Below are 25,913 nucleotides of genomic sequence, written 5' to 3'. Positions count from 1 at the left end.
ATGCCTACAACTCCCTATGTCTTGGGTTGCAAGTCGGGTTATGATAAAAAATCGAATGAGAAGCAGCATTTTTTTCACCCCCAAAAGATCCCACTCTGTTCTCGAAGTGGTCGAAAGCTATCCCATGTCAAGATCTGCCTTTAAGTGATAAAAGTCATATCTGTGATCTGCATTTTGCGGCCGAACTTATCCAAAAATGTGACATTTTCATTATTAATGGTGAAAAAGTGGAAATTCCAAGACAGAGATGGAAACTGGATCCTACAGCAGTCCCACATATTTTTCCTAATCTTCCAAAATATTTATCACGAAACATCACAGTAAGAAGATCTCCATATCAATGCCAGTCTACCAAATTAGCTGTCCCTTCCACAGGTGATTATTCCATACTGGACTCCCCTAGTATTAGCTCTGTATGCTCTAGTGCTGGTGATAAATCACAGGTTAGTGCTGATAACAAGAGGTTACTGATCTTAAAAAAGAGAATTAAACATCTCCAGAAGAAAATTACTTTTTTTAGCAGAAGATTGAAAGAAGAAAAGAAAAAGATGCTGAACTAGAAAGGGAGCTTGAAGAAATTAAATCACCCAAAAAAATAGGTAAATACCCCTAATGAAAGACTAAGTAGGAAACAGAAGATAATAATTGATACCATACTGAAGAAGAGCAATACCAGAAGTTCAAAAGGCATGCGTTATGATCAGGAACTTCTACTGGATGCACTCCTGCTGAAAATTAAGTCTGCGAAAGGTTACAGGCATTGCATTGCCATCACCATCACATCTTCGCAGTCTGTCAAAATTCCTAAAGTGTTCATATGGTATCAATCATCATTCAGTCAGTGCCATTTCTCAAACCTTTAACACTTATGACGACGACGACGATGACGACGACAACAACAACAACAACAACAACAACAGGTTGGAAATATTAATATTCGATGAAGTTAAACTAAAAGAAGAAATAAAATTTAATGGCACTTCTTTAAAAATAGATGGGTACGTGGACTTTGATGATCTCACACCAGAAGATCAACAAGCAAATATTGCAAATCATGCCCTAGTGTTTATGTTTGTACCACTCTTAAAGCACTGGGTGCAACCTATTGAAATATATGCAAGTCGCAATTCCATACCTGGTGACATACTGTCAAAAATAATAATCCAAGTTATTATTCAACTGGAAAATTCTGGGATTCACATTGTTGGATTTGTGTGCGATGGGAGTCAGACAAACAAGAAAGCTTGGCAAAATCTTCATATAAGTGGTAAACTAAATAACTTAAATGTAAGCATTCCCAATCGTGTGAGCACCTCCAGAAAGATTCGGGCATTTCCAGATACAGTTCATATCCTGAAATGCATTAGAAACTATTTTCTTGCCAAAGAAAATTCTACCTATAAAGGCCACAATATCAGCTTCAACTATCACAGGCTAGTTTATGAAAATGACACCCTCCAGGATTCTGTAGGTTTGCGAGTATGTCCAAAAATAACCTCATCACATATCAACCCTAACGATTTTCAGAAAATGAATGCTCATTAGTTATTCAGCAGGGCTATGGCAAACACAGTTCATTTTTTTTTTAGAGACAGTCACACCAATGGTTCTGAAGGAAGTGAAGCCACAGAAATTTTACCAAGGGACCTCAATGATGTTTTGGATGTATTAAATGCCAAAACTCCTAACGAAGCATTATTTCCTGATTGTGAGAAATTTTATCGTTTGTGTGAAATGAGTGAGACCTTAAAAGCACCAAACAATACATTCATCTCTGAGAGAACTATTGAGTCCATGCATGTGACACTAAAAGCACAATAGAACTTACACAGTATTTGTGGAGCCGCGGTTTTTCTCACGTGCTTACAGGCAAATTCAACCAATACCCCTTGGAAAGGCACTTTGGTATCCTACGATCCATAAGCTGTGATGATCACCCTTCTACAGTGGACTTTTTGGATCTGCACATGTTACAATCTGTGTATGCCCCACTAAGCAATGCTATACCTAAGGAGGTAATTGCCAGACTGAAGTTGAAGTACCCTTAACATAAGTACAGCTCAGAATAAAATTTACAGCAAGCTTACCTTTGATCAGCCATCCTTATCAGGTTGGGAAGATGAACAAATAGCTCCTTTCACCAGTTCAAAAATGAATGTTATTCATCACTTCTGTGGGTATATTGTTAAACATGCAAGCAAAGTGACAGACTGTATAGCATGTATTGGGTCTCTGCAAAACAATACTGAGGAGGCAAAAGGTAGCACGTTTTCAGCCTTAACAAGTCTACAGGAATATTGTAACTCATCCAACTATCTCATTTACCTATCAAGTGAATTATTATTGATGTTTTCTCATGTAGAGGAGGTTGTTGTGAGAAATATTAGTGTACAAGAAAAATTATGGGGCAAAATATTTCAAGAATGCCTGGGTAGTTTACCTTCAAATACTCTTTCTCATACTCTTGGGTGCTGTACTGAACATGCTCAGGACTTGGTACCAAAATGAATTTTTCATTACATATGATGCTGATTTTATTTCCAAATAAAAGAAGTACGGAAAGAAATGCAAGCTTGTACGACCGCAAAACATACCCGGAAAATGTCCAAGGTGTCCAGTTAACTGACTGATGGGGTGAAGTACTGGTAAGATTCATTAATCTGAGCATGTTAACATATAATTTAACTTAAGTAGTTAAGTAGGAATTACATATGTATGACATACCGGTACGTAACATCATGTGGGTGCCTGCAGAGTTTTAATATGTTTATATGACGTAGCATGTACACTAACAGTTGAACATGTGTTTCTTTCTTTAAGGTTATAATTAATCATTTTAACCGAGTTTGATTTTGTGGTGAATTAATGAAATATGACTTAGCTCTATACATACGTACCCGTTTGAGATATTCGTTAAGACACTGACGAAACAATTTCAGAAGTAATGTCATTAAATCATTACTAAATGTAAAATATTTCCTACGAATTTGTCACACATTACTTTCAAAACAAGGAACACTATATCTTAATTTGCACGAAACACAGATCGCACATAAACACAGTCATCGGTCAGTGAAGAGAATGCACATTCTTGAAACATAACAATAATAAACACACGGTTTTAAATAATTTATTTAAATGATAAAATCCGAATTAAGTCACATCAGATCTCATTTAAAATCACATGTTCAGGGACAGCTGATCCCTGTTTACCTACACCAGCGTCGCGTAGTGTAGCAACAGATCAAACAGCAGGAGTCGTCACACTATAAACTTCTATTCGTCCTGCCCAGGCCTATGGAATCGACTCTTCGCGGTTCCAGTTGCAACCCATCACTAAAATGAAGCATAGCTGACGCGATTGACGAGATGGCAGTGAAGTTGGCGGCGCAAGGCAATAATTCAAATGAAAGCAGTGATCTGGTTTACTGTGCGGTAGGCCTACTGCTGAACTGACAGAAACAAATGACTGGCCATTAAGTTCTTTTGTATCAATATTTAATTATATGATAACATGATACGCTTATCCCTTTTTTCTGCGGGTTCGAGTATGAAGTGAGACGAATCTTCGTAGAGAGTTTTTACGGCCGTATGCCCTTCCTGACGTCAACCTCACCAGAGGAATTAATGAGATGTAACGAATGATGTGATATGAGCAACTAAAATGGACTTTTATATGTACCGTAGGTCTAAAAGTCGTGTTCACCATTTATTGTCTTTTTATGTTTGGAAATACTGCCTTCCGACGGAAATAGCCAGTATAAGTAAAATACATTCTAAGTTTGTTAAATAATAGTATAGAATGTTTACACGTACAATTTACAGCTCTTTATAGCCTAGAAGTCGTGTGTTCGCTGCTCAAAATTTTGAGGTTATCACATTTTGGACCCCCCTTTATTATTTTTGGCTGTAAAAGTAGGGAAAAAAGGGTCTAATACGCGAGTAAATGCAGTATTTGCTCATATAGTCCCACAAGGAACACCTCCTGTCCTCATACCTTTTATAGTTTGTATTGAAACAATTAGTAATGTTATTCGTCCAGGGACATTAGCGGTTTGTCTAGCCGCTTAATATAATTGCAGGACACCTCCTCTTAACTTTATTAGAAAATACAGGACCCTCTTTGGTGCTCTTGACACTTTCTATCCTGCTTATTGGTCAAATACTTCTAATAATACTAGAATTAGCAGTAGCCATCATTCAATCCTACGTCTTTGCTATTTTAGCCACCCTTTATTCCAGTGAAGTAGTCTATGGTAACACATTCAAATCATCCATACCATCCAGTTAACCCAATGGGTCCCTAAGTCTGGTAAAATACGAGGAACATGGCCTCAATGCACCTCAAGTGACTACACAATGTTGTTGGTATTTAATTTCCTTTAAAAACGTATGTACATTTCCTTTTCGATACACAGTATCATATTTTGCCTCTGGTATGATACGAATTTTTAACAGACCTGTGATTTGCAGGAGTGCCCTGTTAAGTTTAGAATACTGTGCAAGAGGAAACTTACCTGTGGAATTTCTCTCGATTCCTCCGAATCACCATCTCGATCATGTCTCGAAATCTGAAAAATATGAACAGGTACAATGCAATTTCATTTAATACTTAAAGAGTCCTGCTCCTCATTGAGATTAACTTATCGTTTCATCACTGGTTTTCATGCAGGACAACTGGGAAGGTGAAGGAGGTTCTGGAACATCTCACTCTGTACACGAGGCAGCACTGCTCCATTACATTGAAGGCCTTGTTGCAAAAACTTTTTTTCTTTCCCCCAGCCCCTGGAATTCAATGATGTATTCTGTTATTTTACAATTCTCCATTTTCTCAATCAATTTTCTCACATTTAATTCTTTTCATCGTCCATGAAATGGGAAACTGGGAAAAGGAGATAAAACTACCCAAGATCTGAAAGAACCGGGCAATATCAGAAACTGGTAGAATGTTTGCAAGGCTGCAAGACCTGCGGTGTTGGCAGAGTAGGCTATGAGTAAAGCAAGCAGATGGTTCAAAGTATCATATTTTGCCTCTGGTGTGATAAATATTTTTAACACTGAATAATTAAACAGACCTGTGATTCTTCTGAGCTAAAGACAGACTTCTGAGCCGCACCTCATTCCCTTCATATCTTACTTTTGTACTTTACAAGATATTGCATTCTTTACGATGTCATAGATCAGTCTGTTATGGCTGCTTAGTGTTCCCTCTGCCTGACTTTACATGTAGTTCGTCCCGATTAGACAGATGGCACCTTATGTAACGGAGGATTGCCAAAGCATTTTCTAGCTTATCTTTGATTCGAGTTATCTCTGTTCTTCAGACAATAATGGCTTTAAAAGAAAAGACGGAGACGTTGGTATACAAGATGACTTTACAAATGGTTCTACAAAAATATTCAAACTTTATCTCGTATGGCTCTCTTAGTTGAAAATAAATGAATATGACTTCTTCTATCTCAAGGTATTTATCCTACTTATCCTTTCTTGGCTTGCCATAGTTATGCTAGTTTGCTTTCTGGGAGATCCCTATTTAATGTATTATTATTTTATAATTTTTCTGCAGACTTATTTCATTGTCCTTCCTTTCTCTTCAAGTCTGCTTGTTATGTAATCATTCTTACATAGAGCGAAAGGTAGCACCAATCTATTCATACATGTGTGTGATGAGTTTGTTTGTGGTTTTTGATTGGAGACATTTTATTTACCTACGCCTTTGATATCTGGCTCGAGCATATGCTCTGCATTATGGTTTAACGCAGATAATGTACGATTGATGTTCGCCTTGGTGTGTGCGATATGAATACCTGTCATGTGGCGTGTAATTTATTTACGTTATGTGATTTGACTGGGTGAGCCACGCCTCCTTGTGGTGACCCAGGTATCTGACCTATGTTCTCAGGTCAAGCTCATGAGACGTTGACTGATTCATGTCATGCTGTTATGATTCTCGCCGTAACGTGGCTTGATATAATATTTTTTATTCACTCTGCTTCGCATGTTTGGTCTCTGAGTGTGTGTGGGTGAGGAATGGTTATCGGAACCTGTGTTACTTTTCAGTATCTTATGGATATTTGCTTTTGTCATTTTTCTTATTTTATCCCGTTAATGTTTCCGGTTTCCCCAGCCGATTAATATGTTTATTTCGGGACTTTGTTCTCAATTTACTAGCTTAATGACTCATGTTTATTTGTTTCCCTAACTATGGCAACTCCTTTCACACTTCTTTGTGTTCCATATTTGTTTTCTTTTCTGCCAGCCTTGGTTCACTGGCGTCTTTGATTTCTGGGGATGCTGTCTCTATGGAGACTGTTGGGAGCCACGTTTCCTTTTTTGACAAAAAGCCTTGACTTTGTCTAGGGAGCCGTGATAATTTTATTGTGTGAAAACTTTTTCTTTCACGTCATGATTGCAAATGGTCCTTAAGAAAGAAATACTTTGGATTGCATTTTAATCGCCACTGCCTGGTAATAAATAAAAATAATTGTATCACAGTTCATGATACCTCTGCTCTATGTTATTGTCTCTCTGCTTTGGGGACATGCCTTCTATACTTTGGTTCTCTAGTCTAAGAGGCCCGGATTCAACTCCTGGCAGTTTTTAGCCAGTTCCAACCGATCCAGAATAGGTAGGTGGTGTACTTCTCATTAGGGATGAGAACTGGACAGCACTTGGTAAAAAGCAGAATGACTGATGATGACTAACGCTTTTTCATATGGCTTTAACATCTTTTGTGGATCAGCAGTAGATAAACCCGTCAGAGGTACCCAGATTACAGAAAGGCATTTAACTCGGTGCCACATTCCTGGCTTGTTGAGGTCCTTAGAGTATATAAAGTTAATCCTAAAATAGTGACATACCTAGCAACTATCATGCAGACTTGGAAAACTACTATTCACCTTCACAATGGAGAAGAATGTGTGATAACTGACCTCATACCAATTAAAAGAGGCATTTTCCAAGGGGATTCCCTCAGTCCGCTATGGTTTTGTCTTGCTCTGAACCCACTATCTGACTTACTGAGTTCAACAACATATGGATTCACTATCAAAAATAAGCAAAGAGCAATCTACAAAATTTCACTTCTACGAATATGGATGATCTGAAACTGTATGCTGCATCACAAAGACAACTTTAACACCTTGTTTCAATTGCCCACAATTTCTCCACAGACATCTGCATGAAATTTGGACTCGATAAATGTGCTACTCAGACAATTAAGAGGGGCTCCTTCTCGGCACTCTGAAGCAACAGATATCTCACCACTGACAACAAATGAAACATGTCGATATCTTGGATATAACCAATCAGCAAGGATTCAAAATAAGGACACAAAACAGGCATTGAGACCGACATATATTGAACGAGTAAGACGAATCATGGGTTCTAAGCTCACAGGAAAAAGCATCGTTAAGGCCATCAACACGTTTGCTATACCTGTTCTCACATACTCATTTGGAGTCATAAAGTGGACTACAACTGAGTTGAAGGATCTTCAAACGAAAGTGAATGTGTTACTGACAAAACACAACATGCATCATCCAAAATCAGCCTCACAAAGACTCACTCTACTTCGTTCTGATGGGGGCTGTGGACTAATAGACCTTGAGAAATTACACAATGAACAAATTACATCACTAAAGTGCTACTTCAAACATAAATCAGAAAAATCTGCCCTACGTAGTGCAATGGGTGTAGCAGATAACGGGTTTTACACCCCTCAATCTGAACACCCTTGCTTCACTTACAATGTAATTCTCTACAAATGAGGAAAAGATAGTTCTGTGGAAAAAGAAACCTCTTTATGGATGGTATCCAAATGAGTTAAATCAGCCATATATCAACAAACAAGCGCCGCATGAGTGGCTGACACACTCTGATATATACCCAGAAACAGAGGGCTTCATGTTCGCCATACAAGATCAAGTCATTGCCACAAGGAAGTACAGAAAGCACATACTGCATGATCTGTCTGTCTATTCAGATCTGTGCTGACGATTTAATACATCTCCAGAAACCATCCAGCACATAACCTCAGGTTGTCAATTAATGGCAAACACAGACTACAAGTACAGACATGACCAATTCACCAGAAATTAGTCCGACAAAATAACCTAATCCATTGTACCACAGCATATTGGAAGTACAAACCCTAATCAGTCTTGGAAAGTGAAAATTACAAAATTTACTGGGATAGAAGTATCATCACTATTACCTGCAATAGACCACATGTAACTTTTGTAGATAGAAACAAGAAAATCTGCTTCATAATTGACATAGCATGCCCTAATACTCACAACCTTCAATCAACACATACAGAGATGATTTCCAAATACACAGATCTGGCCACAGAGATAAAAACCATGTGGAAACTCAACAATAATTCCAGTAGTGATTGGATTAATGGTATTATACCAAAGACACTACACAGGAGCATTGAAGCTCTTAATCTCCACCCTCTCACTTACAGAGAATTACAAAAAGCAGCAATTCTGGCCACTTGCCATATAGTAAGAAAGTTTATTGGCATGAACCATCCAGCATACACAGAGGACTAATGAAAACCGTCCACTAATAATTTTGACCATTTATGTATAGTAAATATCTCAAACATCTATCAAGTTTATTTGTCAACAATGTAAGTATATACCAATATGTATGAAGCATATGTGCATATGTACTAAGTAGTACTTCTTCCATGTACATTGTACCAAAGAAGCTCATAAACCCAATTATAAAATTGTGAATTATGTAAAATAAAATATAATAATAAAAATTCAAATTTTATATACTACCTTATGGATTCCCCACAGTTCTCTGAAAGTCACAACATATATATATAAAACTAGATGTAAAAATACCTGTGTCCACAATAAGTAGCCTACATATTAAATATAAATCAAATAAGTTGCTTTATGTCGCACCGACACAGAAAGGTCTTCTAGCAATTATGAGATAGGAAAGGCCTAGAAGTGGGAAGGAAGCTGCCATGGCCTTAATTAAGGTACAGCACCAGCATGTGCCTGGTGTGAAAATAGGAAACCACAGAAAACCATCTTAATGGCTGCCGACGGTAGAATTCAAACCCGCCGTCCCCCAAATGCAAGCTCATAGGTACGCGACCCTAAACGCACGGTCAACTAGCTCGGACATCTTTGAAAATCTTTCTATCAGCGGAGAATTTTTTTAATTGTCATGTTTTGTATAGGCTATACGAGATGTACAGCAGCCCACTGGTTTTCTGATTAAACATACTTTTATTTAAGCTACTGCATCAGTTGGCTCACTTACTCACTGTCCACGTACACCAGCGATTTCATGATTCGATTATTGAAGTATTGTGCAATGATGCGACATACGAACTTAGAGAATACCAAGCAGTTCTTCCGAATATAAAACGAACAATTTCGAGTGGTCATGAGCATAACTCATAGTCATAGGGTAGGCTAGATAATAATAATATTGCCTTTACGTCACACTAACTACTTTCACGGTTTTCCGAGGTGCCAATATTTAGTCCCGCAGGAGCTTTTTTTTACATGCCAGTAAATCTACCAACACGAGGCTGACATATATGAGCACCGTAAAATACCACCACACTGAGCCAGGATCGAACCTGCCAAGTTGGGTTCAGAAGGCCAGCACCTCAATCATCTGAGCCACTCAGCCAGGCGGGGAGGCTAGAGAGCTGAATTTAATTAGTTGTCGAATGACAACTAGTTATAAAAAAATACTGATTCATTAAACTGATAAATAGAATAACCTAATAGCCTACCTATTTACAAGCTAGGTACTTCGGAATTATGTTTTTTCTACCTTTTTAACAATGCAAATAAATATGTCTATTATTTAGTGGGTATTATTTTCAAATGAGCTAAGCTCGAGAGTCCGTTATAGCGAATGATTCTTTCAGTGAGCCATGGCTCTATATGTATCGCTGCAGTGGAAGTTCGGCTCCCCGCCCATGTCCAGTGTAAAAGTTTCAACAGATTTATTAAAAACAACCATTCCAATACTCTACAATCCTTATATTTAGGATACAATTGTTATGTGGATGTTAAAGTGGTACATGTTTCGCTTACTTAAATAGAACTAAGAGTCAATTAATGAGCTTGTCATCATATCATATATACATTGAGAAAATACTAGTATAATGTCTAAATGGTACAAGTTGATTACATGTCGAGTAATCAAAGTTATAAAAGTTCTACATTATAAATTGGTTTGTGCAAAATTATTAATATTAGTGAAGCGTGGATTAATTAAAATATCAAAATTAAAATCTTCGAAGTTGAAGGAAATGAGAGTCAGGTACATAGAAATCACAGTAGTTGTTGGTTGGACATCAAGTAGTAGCTTAACGGATGTAGTTTCAAAACTAGATTTTGGAACACTACAATGCCTTAAAATATAGAAAATATTCTGCTATGAGCAATCACATGAGGGATACTGGGCACAACTTTACCACGATTGAACAGGATCTTCAAATTTTAAAGTGTGTTAACAAAAGTAGGTTGATGACCAAGTTCAAAAACGCATACAATTTTTTTGATCAGCATTATAATACTAATATTAATTTAAATTATGTTTTGGAAACTGTATGTTGGGTATTCAGCCCGAAGGCTGGTCTCTTCCTCCACAGCTCCACCAAAGGCTATCGTACAGAGTCTAGGCGTCACTGACGAGGCATACTAGGGAAATGAGGAGTGAGGTAGTTTCCTGTTGCTTTCCTCACCGAGCCAGAAGTTGCTATTGCATATCAGTCTGCCAAGCCCACTGAAATGCATGCACCAACCGACCCTACGGGCGATATTTTCACACCAATCATAACAGGGACTGGCTGCATAAGGAATGGTATTACTACAGTAGCATTGCTCATACCTTGGTCACTTTCATATTGTCAAAGCCAAGGATGAGACTGAGACAGGTCAATGAAAGTAACAAATTGCTCTACCCCATACCAGAAGACACAGCGCACTGTAAACACTACATCTTGCCAGCAAGGGTTCTTTCGGAAACTAATAGTCCATTAATTGAACAAATCCCTAATTTACTCACTACTTTTAAAATAAATACCAATAATTTTATGAAAATATTAACTATGAATCTGTAAACAACTTCCCTACCGCAACAGTAGCTGCTCCCATGTCACCTACTCATGCTACTTCCCCTCCGCCTACCTCTAGTGTTCTCAAGGTTCTGCCTTCCCCCCCCCTCTTTTTATAGTTATGAATTTCATTGTGTTCCGTATTGAAGTGGGATTACAGTAAATTAAAATTCTTTCAAAGTCCACCTGTTCAATACAATAACATTTTATTGTGATTCAAACAGATGTCAAATGGTACTAGTTTCGGCACCTATGTGCCATCATCAGCCGTAAGTGCGAATTAAACAATTATATACATATGCCTAAAACATCTAAAACACATTTTAACACATTATAAAATACATTACTGTAATGATCCATGAAATAAGTTAAAATTATGTTACAATTGAATGCTCTGATATAAAATTCTTAAAATTCCGGCAATTCGTTTTTTGTTATATAGTCCAGCCTGTGTACATCCGGGTTAAGTATATTTGTGCTGTTTTATGCTGTCTATATGGGTGACACTTATTCACTTGATATTAGGTGGTTCCAGGAAAGTTTAATTTGTCACGTAAGATTGTGATATAAATAGAGATGAATTCCCACTTCAATTTAAACCTGAAGAAGAGGTTAGCCAAGTTAAACGTTGGAAGCAATGTATGGAAGTTACTAGAATCATTAGAATAATTAAATGATGATTGACTCACCTTGAGCAGCATGTTGAACATGTATGTTACACAGATGGAGCCGGACGATGTGTGTGATAGCAGTGGTAAAGGAGGTGAGGGGAAGGAAAGAGGCGGAGCACCTGGGGGGGGGAATGGAACTAAGACGGGGCGGAAGGATGGGGTAGTGGGGGTAAATAACAGGAGTGTGCATTGCGGATTACTTGGAAAATCAAATTGTTTTTCGACAGTTTGGTGCTTTTAAGCCAAATGAATAAAAGATCAAAAGGTTTCTCATAAATTTCATTTAAATTATAATTGGGGTTGAAGTAGTGATCACAGTTAATGTAACAACTTTCAATAATATTTGTACCGGGAGGTACACCTCTATGCCGCACATTTAAATCTTGCGCCAATTAAAACATCCTCTACAGGAGAAGTACTGATCTTGAAACTAGACCTATTTAAACGTTTCATAGAGGTCACTACAAAAAAACTATGATCATGCACCCTGGTGCAAAGTGAAGGAACTTTATATGAATAAATGTTGTATTCATAAGTTTTCTCCTTACTAAATTTCGTTCATTCATTTGTGGGTTGGCAATATTTATCTTTTCTTTCCACCAGTTTTGAATTCAGCCAATCCAGAATTTCTGTAATTAATTTCTAACCAATCACCGGCTTCTTCTTCGATTTGGTGTGTAACTTTAAGGCAACCAATAAAAGTGAGAGGGTGTGGCTTGATTATTCACGAAAGGTCTCGAACTTACTCCAAGAGTTTATAAACGGCAGATTTTCATGTCTCTTGGCCATTTGATCAACATCTAAGTGTGTGTGTATGTGAAGCAGGAGGCGGGAGGTGCCTCTTTCATCAGGCAATAGTTCTTCAGCAAGGTAATGGCTGTTTAACTTCTTTATTTCTTGCTAGCTCAACAGTTTAACCCGCGGGAAAGTTCTGAAACTTTACCATGTAACCTAATTTTCTAAAAATGTAATTTTCTGCCGGCTTATGTAAAAACTTAATAAAATCTGCAACTGTAATTCGGGGATAGAGAGTGATTTACCCTCTCGAGCTCCCCTTCATATTGGTTTGAGGTGACTACGTTTTGTAACTGGTTTTCTTCCTTTCTGTAATGTCTTAAATTATTATTATACGAGTCACCTCCATAGTTTGGGAATAGCCCCTGTTTCATTGGCCTAGTGCCTTTTAGGTTTTTAGAATGCATATTTAGGAGTGCAAGTACACGCCTCCATTCAACTTGGTGTTTCGGGCCATTTACTGTTCTTTTGTGTAAGTTGTGCCTTGATGGCAAATAATTGTAAAGTCGGATATTGCCTTGAATAGGCTTGAAAAACTGAGAGCGTGTCAGCTCTTTTCTTGTGTTGTAAGAAGGCCTCTGGGAGGCTTGACATTGTAAAGTGGGAGCAAGTGCTCCATCTTATTAGGGGATTTCTGCCCTTGAACAAATTCGTGCATTGAGCTAGGAGCTCGAAATTGTAAAAGTAGGGGCTTGTAGCCCAAGAGTTTAAAAATTCTTGGATCCTTCTAAGTTTTGTTTTTAGATTGCTATGTCTTTGTAATTTCCCTAAAGTGAAAAGCTATCGAATTTCTATTGGTTTTTGGAAAATATAACCTTTGTTAAAATTTTAAGTTAACATTGACTCTGTAGTTAGACCCATTCATCCTGGCACCTTCTTTCACCTCTGCTGTCCCACAGATATCCCGGAACAATATTCATGATGGGTCTCTTACCTGCTGTTTGAAGAACTTCCATATCTTGTTCAATGTCAGTAAATTTATGATTCGTGTCATGCATATGTTGACCCATGGTGGGAGAACTTGTTGTGCCTCATCGCGTTGACATGTTCTGAATATCTAATCATAAAGTTACGTCCTGTTTGACCCGCGTAAGAACTGCTGCATTCATTACATTTTAGTCTATATATTCCAGATTTGGAGTAAATATTGGGAGTATTGATTGATGCAGAGTTGTGTAAAATTTTGGAGGTTCTATTGTTAGTTAGGAATAAAATTCTTACATTGGGTTTCCAGAAAACGTTGGTGATTTTGTGGACGTCGTTATTGTAAGTGAAGGAGGTTGAAATAGGAGCTTTTGCTTCTTTCTTAATTGGTTTTAGGCTGGTACCTATATTTGTTGATTATTTGTTCTATAAATGGCCTGTTGTACCCACTGAACTTGGCAATTGCCCTTATGGTGTTAAGTTCATTATTAAGATCTTTCTTTGTCATGGGTATAGCATAAGCTTGATAGACCGTGTTATTATAAGCAGCACGTTTGAGCATTAGGGGATGTATGGAATCTTTGTGGATCACGTTAGTAGTTTGTGTATGTTTCCTGTACATTTTGTAACATAAAATCAAAAATAGGATTGTATGCAGATGACATAATTGTTTATAGGGAAATAAACAACATTGAGGATTGTTCAGAATTACAAAGGGACCTTGAAAGTATCCAACAATGGGTTGAAGAAAATAATATGAAGGTTAATGGAGGCAAATCAACTGTTACAACTTTTACAAACAGCAGCTTTAAAACTGAATTTGAATATACAGTAAAACCTCGTTAATTCGAAGTCGTTAGGACTCAAATATCGGACTTCGAATTACATGATTTCCAATTAACCGCCAATTCGCAATTCAGAAGTACCAACCCTTGCCGCGTTACAAAATATTCTAAAGCCCGTTACTGCAAGCAGTTAACCTTGATTCACAGTTTATACCTTTCAAATGCCATGAAAAAAGAACTATTTCCAAAATGTATCCAAGAAGGTACATTTACAGTATTCAAATAATGCACTCGGATATCTCGCTGGTAAACATAACCTCACGCAATGAAAGAAAGAAAAAAAAAAAGCACGATTCAAAGACGAGGAGAAGTCTATGCTAGCTCCCATGTGCAAGTGCTTTATTAATTGGATTACTATACTGTATGCATTTTAGATGCCTTGTATTTATACAGAAGATGCCCTTCAAATCGAACTCTCCTATGACTCTATCCTTGTATGATTTTTCAGAAATGTAAACACTTGCCGCGTCACAAAGTATTTTAAGACCCATTAATACATGCAGTCACCTCGATTCACAGTTTAAACCTTTCAAATGCCATGGAAAAAAAAAACTATTTTCAAAATGTATCCAACAAGGTACATTTACAATGTTCAAATAATGCAGTTGGATAAATCACTGACAAACATAACCTCACGCAATGAAAGAAAAAAAAATCGCACAATTCAAAGACGAGGATAAATTATGCTGGTTCCCCTGTGCAAATACATTCTTTTTTGAATTTCTGTACTGTTTACATTTTTAGATGCTTTGTACTGGCATGGAAAGTGCCCAACGCCCTTAAAACATTGTGGCTTATTGAACTTTCCTCTGACAAGGTGATAAAGTATCTTGCTTCCATGTGCATTGCAATGCACTACTATGACCCCCATCCCTCACCCTTGTACGATTTCCCGGCTGGCAATTTCTCCTTTAAAACCATAAGACCGTTTGGGCTTGCATTAAAATAAAGCAATGCAGTTTCACCGGCAATGACAATATTGTTCGTTTCTTCGTCAACTGTTGGCATCGCCAGTGTTCACGGATTCTGTTTTCCCGCACACTGTCTGTTGCGTGATATTACGGCGTTCCTTAAAAGGTTGAATACAAAAGAATTCCAATTTCATTCAACTTAGCAATCATGAAGTGCACTGTAGACCGCTGTAGACCCACCGAAGTGAGTGTACGGTAAGTGCGGAAAGCTACCCCTCCACGCTCCGGAACGCGCATTCTATTATGACGCGGAGCGGATAAATTTCGAGTTGAAATTACTCTGTAACATACTATTGTTTAAAATGTAAAGGCAGTTTCGAATTAAAAGTCTGAATTTCGGTAATGGAGCCGACATTGTACTTCGAATTACGAATTATCCGTATTTCGAATTAAACAATTGAAATAACATGCAAAACTGTACCTCATGTTTCCGGGAATGAGAGCTTCTTCGAATTAGGTGGGATTTTGAATTAACGGATTTTGAATTATCGAGGTTCTACTGTACTTTGGATGAGGTAGTTATCCCAAAAGATGGCAGGTGCAAATACTTAGGTGTGAGATTTGAAAGTAATTTGCACTGGAAGGGTCATTTTGATGACATTGTTGGGAAAGCATACAGATCGTTACATGTCATAATGAGGCTACTTAAAGGATGCAATAAAGAATTAAAAGAAAAAAAGATACTTAAGTATGGTTCGTCCATTATTGGAATATGCAAACAGTGTTTGGGATCCTCACCAAGAACACCTAATAAAAGAAAAAGACAGTGTGCAGAGGAAAGCAGCAAGATCTGTAACAGGGGATTTCAGGAGAAAGAGTAGTGTATCAGAAATGTTAGAGGAACTTGGGTGGGAAACTTTAAGAGAAGGGAGAAAACTAGACTTATAGGATTATATAGAGCCTATACAGGAGAAGAAGCATGGGGAGAAATCCATGAGAGGCTTCAGTTGGAAAATAATTATATTGGCAGAACTGACCACAGGTATAAAATTAGAAGGAATTTTAGCAGAAGCGACTGGGGTAAATTTTCATTCATTGGGAAGAGTGTGAAGGAGTGGAACAGTTTACCAGGGGTAGTGTTTGATCCTTTTCCAAAATCTGTACAGATATTCAAGAAGAGAATAAACAGCAACAGAGAAAATAAATGAAGTGTTGGAGGGCATTTGACCAGTGCAGGTTATTGTAAATGAAAGAAACGTGTGTGAATAAATTAATTCCATCCCCTGGTCTAAGGAGTTTGGACAGCCAAAGTAGGGGACTGCCTGTAGGGGTGAAGTACAGTGGGGACTTCGAGGGCCCTGGGAGTGCTACGGTAGCTGTGAAGGCCCTTCAGGAACTCTGAAAAGTGGTGGCAAAAGGGGGTCTGGGTAAGACACAGCAGGTCGTTTGGTGGTTTGATGTTGCCTGTGTATATGTTGGAGGACAGATAAGCTTGGTAGTCTTGTGTGTCGTGCGGTTTTCTGGTAATCTCTGGTATGAAGGTTGTACTTATACCTTTTTATTTTTTATATCAGTGAGTTGGATGTCTGCACTCTTGCATCGCTTTCGTTTTTCATTTTTGAGTTCCTGTTGGTAAAGTAATGCGATTTTGATTTGGTATTTCTGGCCTAATTGTGCCTTAATTTGACTGGTGTGACATGTAATACGTAATGTGAGTTTATCTATGCAAAAGTTTTATGAGTACATGACATGGTAAATGAATAGTGACTTACTAACCTCAATTCATTGAAGGTGGTTGCAAACTAACGTAATTTAGTACTTATTTCCCTGTTTTGAGTTCCCTTGCAACATTCTAAATTTTTCCTTTATATTTCTTTGGTTTTCTTTCTTAATGTTGGATGATTAAGAATGCACACGGTAAATTAATTTAGTAGTTATTAGGAATTTATTTAGCTGTAAGCAAATTCTAGCTAATAAGCTGCGCAGTAACATTTTGGACCTTATAGTTAATAATTTAATTATGAATTGCCTTTTTGTAATAAGGATGGTCATTGTAACCATGTTAGATATAATTTCATGTAATGTATTTTGGGTTAAGATTATAATTTTATTCATGTGCTTAGTTAGGGAATTTTGTAAAAGTTTTGGGTACTAGAATAAACTCCGGCAGATTTTCTTTTAGTCTTTTAACGTTCATTTTACTTTTGAAATTTTAAATAGCGGTTGCCTGGGGGGCTGGGAATCGTGTTACTGTGGGAGGGAACTTCCCTGAGGAGCTTTGTGGAGTCACCGGTTTGGTGCTCATGATTTAGTTAATTAAAGAAGAAAAACAAAAAAATCCACCCTTCAGCCCTTCATAATTTTAAAAGCTCTTCTGGACGGTCAGACGATGGCGTTTCACGTCTTCTGTTTTCTGCTGACGATAGGATAGGATGTGTGGTCACAACCCCCTCACTAAAAGTTAAAAAGTAATTGTTTCGACGGTTGCTCGAGTTAAAGAGGGGGGAGGATGTGGCCGTTGTTGAATGGCAGTGTACGGAAATCAATGAAGCAACAGAAGTCCTTGTGATATACATTTTGTCTTGTTACTATTTAATTTTGTCTTGTCACCATGTTGGGTAAACAAAAACATTTAAAGAACTGAAGTGTTTATGCAAAGCAAATTATTGTATGAAGCTTTCTTATTTAAAAATTATTAAATATTTAGGCCTATGAAGAAGATTTATGTTCTTTTACCATTTCCTGATTTAAATTGTATTATTTTCTTAAGTATAGAAAGGGATGTGGAATTTTTATACATGACTTGTGAGGCAGGGTGTGCCACGTGTAAGTGGCCCTTTCCTGTCATTTTGTAATGTCCGCGAAGATGCAAATTCAGCAGAAAGGATTATTCCAGAAGATAATTATGATTGGCCAAAATTCTAGTGTTTTTGTTGGCCAGTACATTAGGATTTTTAATTGGTGAATGTGGCAAACTGGAGTGCTGCTATTGGTTATTTGTAATCACTCTATTTCCTGTTTGCGGCTCCTCGCATGTGCAAGTTAATTTGTCCGCGTTTTTGAATTTGGATCACTGCAGCGGGCGGGTGCGTTTTGCGTCCGTCCCGCAATGGGTCTTCAGCCGGCCAAAGGTAAGCGCTGGTTTTGCCCTATGTTATTTAAATGCATTCTTATGTTTCGGACTATTCCCACTTAATGTAAGTTCAGTAATTATGTAGAAGTTCATTTTGTGTGTCCTCTAGTTTTCCACATTTTCCAAAATAGAGCATTTATATGACTTAGCGATTATGCTAGTCCGCAACTTGTTGTTTTCAGAGGCAGACCTTCTTTTGTAAGTCTAGTTGTGATTGTAAGTAACTGTAACACTTTCTTGAATAGTATAATTAATTTTGTTTCGTTCGCGGTTGCCTCCTTTCATTCCGTAAATTTAACCTTAATGTGAACCTCTATGTCAAAGTTTTCATTCCGTAAATTTAACTTTTAATGTGAATCTCTATATCAAAGTTTGTTCGTGACCGAAGAGCTTAATTGTTTCCCTTACACATCTTTTGTTTTGTATCTCAAGTATCAGTTAATTTGCATTCATTTATTTATTCATTTACAATTGTATGTTCATTTTCTCAATAATTATTTGTCTGTTGGGTGTATTATTGTAAGTCTTTTCTCCCCCATAACGTCATACGTTCCCATGGACCTCATAGGGCCCTAGCACCTTCCACTCTCCTCTCTTAGTTGTCCTTTTTAGGCCTGTATGTGTTCCCTTATATTTGATTTAATATTGCGTATTGAAGTTATTCGTCTCGTTTCTACGTTCTGATGTGAATTCACCGTCATTGCGTCATTTTACTATTTCCTTATTCATATTATTAAGTGTCTATTATTTACTACCGGTATTCCTTGATTCACATTATTATTATTACTATTATTATTATACTTATTATTGTTATTGTGTACGCGTAGGTCTAGAACAGGGATGGCGAACCTATGCCACGCGTGTCACTAGGTGACACGCGAACAGGATTTCGGTGGCACGCCACATGAACATATTAAAGTTTTTATATACGTCTTGTGCTACAGACTATACAATATCACATAGTTCGTATAGTCATAGTGTTTCACGTGTAAGAAATAAATATCGAAAACCTGGCCGTCAGTCAGTCGGTGAGTGAAGTTTGACGCGTGCGTGGTAGCCAGTAGCGCGTAATTATTCGCTGTGTGTTATTTATTGAATGTCGTTTGTATACGGACCTCACAAACATGTTTTCGGTGCCGAAAAAACAGAAACTTAACAAAAGTAGTAACCGGATTCTTCAAGAACAGTGGATAACGAATTCAGAGTGATAGAAATAAGCAATAAAGCTTTGTGTTGCCTGTGACTGAAAACCGTCGTGTCCCGCATATTTAATGTAGGCCAAAAGCACCATTTCCGGACTAATCATTTAAATGTTCGTTCCATGTCAAATGAAGGAAGAAGAGAGCTCATTTCACAGAAAATCGAAGAACACACAAAGCAAACTATTTGTTTTGTATCATCTTTCAGGCCAAGGAATAATATCAGTGCGGATGTTTCCATCTGTCTCACTGCATATTAGAGCATGGGAAGCCGATTTTTGACGGTAAGTTCTTGAAAGAGACTTTCTTATCGACGTCCGATACATTAATTGAAGACCTTCCTAACAAACAGCAAAAAATTAACAGAATTAAAGAAATGCCAGCTAGCCGAAATACTGCCAAGGGTAGAATAATAAGAATGAGTGAAGATACTTCGGAGCATTTGAAAGCTGATTCGGAACACTCCCAGATGTATTCAGTATGTCTTGATGAAAACACGTATGTGACCTTACAAGAAAGGATTGCTGCTTTGTCTGATTTCCTTGTGAAAATATGATGAGGGGAGGGAGGAATTAGTAAAATTGTTGAGTTTACGAAATACGACAATAGGTAAGGATATAATGAAGGATGTGAAGCAAGAATTTGTATTAAAAATGGGCTTTGACTTACAGAATAGCCTCAAGTATGGTGCGTATTCATAATGGGTTTGTGCAATTTCTTAAAGAAAACGTTAAACACCCTACAATGAACGTTGTGAAGTCAACAGTTAGAATCCGTCTTGGTTCAGACCCATGTGCTTCTTGTGTGTTACTGAAGACAAGAAGTTATGAACCTAATAGAAATGCCATGGGTACTAAATGTGAGAACGATATTTCACTCGAAGTTCATTAGCAATATTAGTATTTTAATTGTTATATCTAATAATATTTAATGACTACGTGTGTTACAATGGGAGCTTATTATATATTTTTACAAGTAATGTTAGGTATTCTCGAAATACTTAACCCGTAGAGAGCCAGACAACGATATATCGTTGTTTCGTATATAAGCGGGATCAGAATTCAGGACAGGTGTCTGTGCAAAATCGGTACGAGTCACTCCAGGTAGAACAACAGAGGGAAGATGAGGGACAGGGAACTGTTGCTGAGATGTGTGGGAGTAGGAGGAAGGGAATCAGGACAGGTGTCTGTGCAAAATCGGTACGAGTCACTCCAGGTAGAACAACAGAGGGAAGATGAGGGACAGGGAACTGTTGCTGAGATGTGTGGGAGTAGGAGGAAGGGAAAAGGTAGGAAAGGAAAATGTAGAGTAGATGATAGGAAAAGACAGGTGGAACAGGGTCATGGGAAGGAGAAAAGGGAGGAGGAAGTAGCTTCTGCAGTTATCAGGAAAGAGAGGGCTGACCAGGAGGGGAGGCGATCAAACGAGGTGGGTAGGGTTGAGGCTCTGGTCATGGGAGATTCCATCGTTAGACACGTGGGGAAAGTGTGTGGAGGAAAGGGTACCAGGGTAGAGTGTTATCCAGGAATTAGGTTGAGGCAGATGTTGAGGAAAGTAGAAGAGAGAGAGGAGGGGAAGGAGAAGGTGGTAGTGTTTCACGTTGGTACCAACAACGTAAGGCAAGCTGATATAAGTACCAACATAGTTGGAGATGTGTGGGATCTGGTAAATGCAGCACGGGTGAAGTTTAAGAAAGCGGAGATTGTTATTAGTGGAATACTGTGTAGAAGGGATACTGACTGGAGGGTGATTGGGGATTTAAATGAGACTATGGAGTGGGTATGTGGGAAACTGGGAGTGAAATTTCTAGATCCAAATGGGTGGGTAGGAGATAGGGATCTGCGCTCAGATGGCCTTCATTTAAACCGCAGTGGTACGTATAAGTTAGGAAATTTGTTTGGAAGGGTAATAGGGAGGTACATTCAGGGAAACGGGATGGCCTAGGGAGCGGTGATAAGGGAACAGGGAACTGGAAATCAAGTAGGGATGACATAAAATTGTTAGTGTTGAACTGTAGAAGTATTGTAAGGAAAGGAATAGAATTAAGTAATTTAATAGATATATATTCACCAGATATTGTAATAGGAGTTGAATCATGGCTGAGAAATGATATAATGGATGCAGAAATTTTCTCACGGCACTGGAGTGTGTATCGTAGAGATAGGATAGGAAGGGTGGGAGGCGGAGTGTTCATTCTGGTGAAAGAAGAATTTGTAAGCTACGAAAAAGTTAAAGATGAGACACATGAAATTCTAGGTGTAAGGCTCATTTCTAAAGATAATAGGCAACTTGATATATTTGGAGTGTACAGATCGGGAAAGGGTAGCACTGACGCGGATTCAGAATTATTTGATAGGATAGTCAGCTATGTGGGAAACGACATGGAAAGAAATGTGATTGTAGCGGGAGATCTGAATTTGCCAGATGTCAATTGGGAAGGAAATGCGAACGACAGAAAGCATGACCAACAAATGGCAAATAAGTTAATATGGGAAGGACAGCTGATTCAGAAAGTGATGGAACCAACCAGAGGGAAAAATATCCTGGATGTCGTGCTGATAAAACCAGATGAGCTCTATAGGGAAACTGAAGTAATAGATGGTATTAGTGATCATGAAGCTGTTTTTGTGGTAGTTAAAAATAAATGTGATAGAAAGGAAGGTCTTAAAAGTAGGACTGTTAGGCAGTACCACATGGCTGATAAAGCAGGCATGAGGCAGTTTCTAAAAAGTAGCTATGATCGGTGGAAAACGGTAAATATAAATGTAAACAGACTCTGGGATGGGTTTAAAGAAATTGTTGAGGAATGCGAAAACAGGTTTGTACCATTAAGGGTGGTAAGGAATCGTAAAGACCCACCTTATTATAATAGAGAAATAAAGAGACTAAGAAGGAGGTGCAGACTGGAAAGAAATAGAGTTAGAAATGGCTGTGGAAGTAAGGAGAAATTGAAGGAACTTACTAGAAAATTGAATCTAGCAAAGAAGGCAGCTAAGGATAATATGATGGCAAGCATAATTGGCAGTCATACAAATTTTAGTGAAAAATGGAAGGGTATGTATAGGTATTTTAAGGCAGAAACAGGTTCCAAGAAGGACATTCCAGGACTAATTAATGAACAAGGGGAGTGTGTATGTGAGGATCTTCAAAAGGCAGAAGTATTCAGTCAGCAGTATGTAAAGATTGTTGGTTACAAGGATAATGTCAAGATAGAGGAGGAGAGTAAGGCCAAAGAAGTAATAAAATTTACATATGATAACAATGACATTTACAATAAGATACAAAAGTTAAAAACTAGAAAAGCGACTGGAATTGATCAGATTTCTGGGGATATACTAAAGACAATGGGCTGGGATATAGTACCATATCTGAAGTACTTATTTGATTATTGTTTGGTCAGAGGAGCTATACCAGATGAATGGAGAGTTGCTATAGTTGCCCCTGTGTATAAAGGAAAGGGTGATAGACATAAAGCTGAAAATTACAGGCCAGTAAGTTTGACATGCATTGTATGTAAGCTTTGGGAAGGCATTCTTTCTGATTATATTAGACATGTTTGTGAAATTAATAACTGGTTCGATAGAAGGCAATTCGGTTTTAGGAAAGGTTATTCCACTGAAGCTCAACTTGTAGGATTCCAGCAAGATATAGCAGATATCTTGGATTCAGGAGGTCAAATGGACTGTATCGCGATTGACCTGTCTAAGGCATTTGATAGGGTGGATCATGGGAGACTACTGGCAAAAATGAGTGCAATCGGACTAGACAAAAGAGTGACTGAATGGGTTGCTATATTTCTAGAAAATAGATCTCAGAGAGTTAGAGTAGGTGAAGCTTTATCTGACCCTGTAATAATTAAGAGGGGAATTCCTCAAGGCAGTATTATCGGACCTTTATGTTTTCTTATATATATAAATGATATGAGTAAAGGAGTGGAATCGGAGGTAAGGCTTTTTGCGGATGATGTTATTCTCTATAGAGTGATAAATAAGTTACGAGATTGTGAGCAACTGCAACGTGACCTCGAAAATGTTGTGAGATGGACAGCAGGCAATGGTATGTTGATAAACGGGGTTAAAAGTCAGGTTGTGAGTTTTACAAGTAGGAAAAGTCCTCTCAGTTTTAATTACTGCGTTGATGGGGTGAAAGTTCCTTTTGGGGATCATTGTAAGTATCTAGGTGTTAATATAAGGAAAGATCTTCATTGGGGTAATCACATAAATGGGATTGTAAATAAAGGGTACAGATCTCTGCACATGGTTATGAGGGTGTTTAGGGGTTGTAGTAAGGATGTAAAGGAGAGGGCATATAAGTCTCTGGTAAGACCCCAACTAGAGTATGGTTCCAGTGTATGGGACCCTCACCAGGATTACCTGATTCAAGAACTGGAAAAAATCCAAAGAAAAGCAGCTCGATTTGTTCTGGGCGATTTCCGACAAAAGAGTAGCGTTACAAAAATGTTGCAATGTTTGGGTTGGGAAGAATTGAGAGAAAGAAGAAGAGCTGCTCGACTAAGTGGTATGTTATAGATGTTGATTCCCATAGGGAATCTGAAATATTTGTCCTGAATGAGTAAATTTATAATACCAATATAAATGGTCCGTTATTGGACATTATAAATTTTCCAGCTAACTCATTCTTGGTTGCCAGCGTTTCGCCCTCGTGTGCTAGGGTGGGCTCATCAGTTGGTACCTAGCACACCTACCAATACGCTGGCTAGTGCATACCGTGGAGGCCACTGCGTAGGCTACTAAAGCCACCGGCAGTGCCAATGCACTAAGAGACTTTGTCTCATTATCAAAAATTGATGCCTGCTTGGCCATCAGATGATATAGATGTTGATTCCCATAGGGAATCTGAAATATTTGTCCTGAATGAGTAAATTTATAATACCAATATAAATGGTCCGTTATTGGACATTATAAATTTTCCAGCTAACTCATTCTTGGTTGCCAGCGTTTCGCCCTCGTGTGCTAGGGTGGGCTCATCAGTTGGTACCTAGCACACCTACCAATACGCTGGCTAGTGCATACCGTGGAGGCCACTGCGTAGGCTACTAAAGCCACCGGCAGTGCCAATGCACTAAGAGACTTTGTCTCATTATCAAAAATTGATGCCTGCTTGGCCATCAGATGATATAGATGTTGATTCCCATAGGGAATCTGAAATATTTGTCCTGAATGAGTAAATTTATAATACCAATATAAATGGTCCGTTATTGGACATTATAAATTTTCCAGCTAACTCATTCTTGGTTGCCAGCGTTTCGCCCTCGTGTGCTAGGGTGGGCTCATCAGTTGGTACCTAGCACACCTACCAATACGCTGGCTAGTGCATACCGTGGAGGCCACTGCGTAGGCTACTAAAGCCACCGGCAGTGCCAATGCACTAAGAGACTTTGTCTCATTATCAAAAATTGATGCCTGCTTGGCCATCAGATGATATAGATGTTGATTCCCATAGGGAATCTGAAATATTTGTCCTGAATGAGTAAATTTATAATACCAATATAAATGGTCCGTTATTGGACATTATAAATTTTCCAGCTAACTCATTCTTGGTTGCCAGCGTTTCGCCCTCGTGTGCTAGGGTGGGCTCATCAGTTGGTACCTAGCACACCTACCAATACGCTGGCTAGTGCATACCGTGGAGGCCACTGCGTAGGCTACTAAAGCCACCGGCAGTGCCAATGCACTAAGAGACTTTGTCTCATTATCAAAAATTGATGCCTGCTTGGCCATCAGATGATATAGATGTTGATTCCCATAGGGAATCTGAAATATTTGTCCTGAATGAGTAAATTTATAATACCAATATAAATGGTCCGTTATTGGACATTATAAATTTTCCAGCCGGTGGCTTTAGTAGCCTACGCAGTGGCCTCCACGGTATGCACTAGCCAGCGTATTGGTAGGTGTGCTAGGTACCAACTGATGAGCCCACCCTAGCACACGAGGGCGAAACGCTGGCAACCAAGAATGAGTTAGCTGGAAAATTTATAATGTCCAATAACGGACCATTTATATTGGTATTATAAATTTACTCATTCAGGACAAATATTTCAGATTCCCTATGAGAATCAACATCTATATCATCTGATGGCCAAGCAGGCATCAATTTTTGATAATGAGACAAAGTCTCTTAGTGCATTGGCACTGCCGGTGGCTTTAGTAGCCTACGCAGTGGCCTCCACGGTATGCACTAGCCAGCGTATTGGTAGGTGTGCTAGGTACCAACTGATGAGCCCACCCTAGCACACGAGGGCGAAACGCTGGCAACCAAGAATGAGTTAGCTGGAAAATTTATAATGTCCAATAACGGACCATTT

The 25,913-nt window shown here is 38.4% G+C and overlaps 1 protein-coding gene across 4 annotated transcripts in view; it reads right to left on the bottom strand.

Annotated features, from left to right (window-relative positions):
• Positions 1-25,913, bottom strand: part of Tmx3 (Thioredoxin-related transmembrane protein 3) — a 527,179-nt gene that overhangs the window by 137,555 nt on the left and 363,711 nt on the right. For all 4 annotated transcript variants that reach the window (XM_067136163.2, XM_067136162.2, XM_067136165.2 and 1 more), the window contains one exon: positions 4,518-4,571. In XM_067136163.2, coding sequence (XP_066992264.1) covers positions 4,518-4,571 — 54 coding nt within the window. The remainder of the gene's footprint in view (positions 1-4,517; positions 4,572-25,913) is intronic.

The sequence above is a fragment of the Anabrus simplex genome, chromosome 1 (assembly GCF_040414725.1).
Source record: "Anabrus simplex isolate iqAnaSimp1 chromosome 1, ASM4041472v1, whole genome shotgun sequence".
NCBI lineage: Eukaryota > Metazoa > Arthropoda > Insecta > Orthoptera > Tettigoniidae > Anabrus > Anabrus simplex.
Note: the sequence above shows the minus strand (reverse complement) of the source record. Positions and strands in the feature narration are given on the sequence as shown.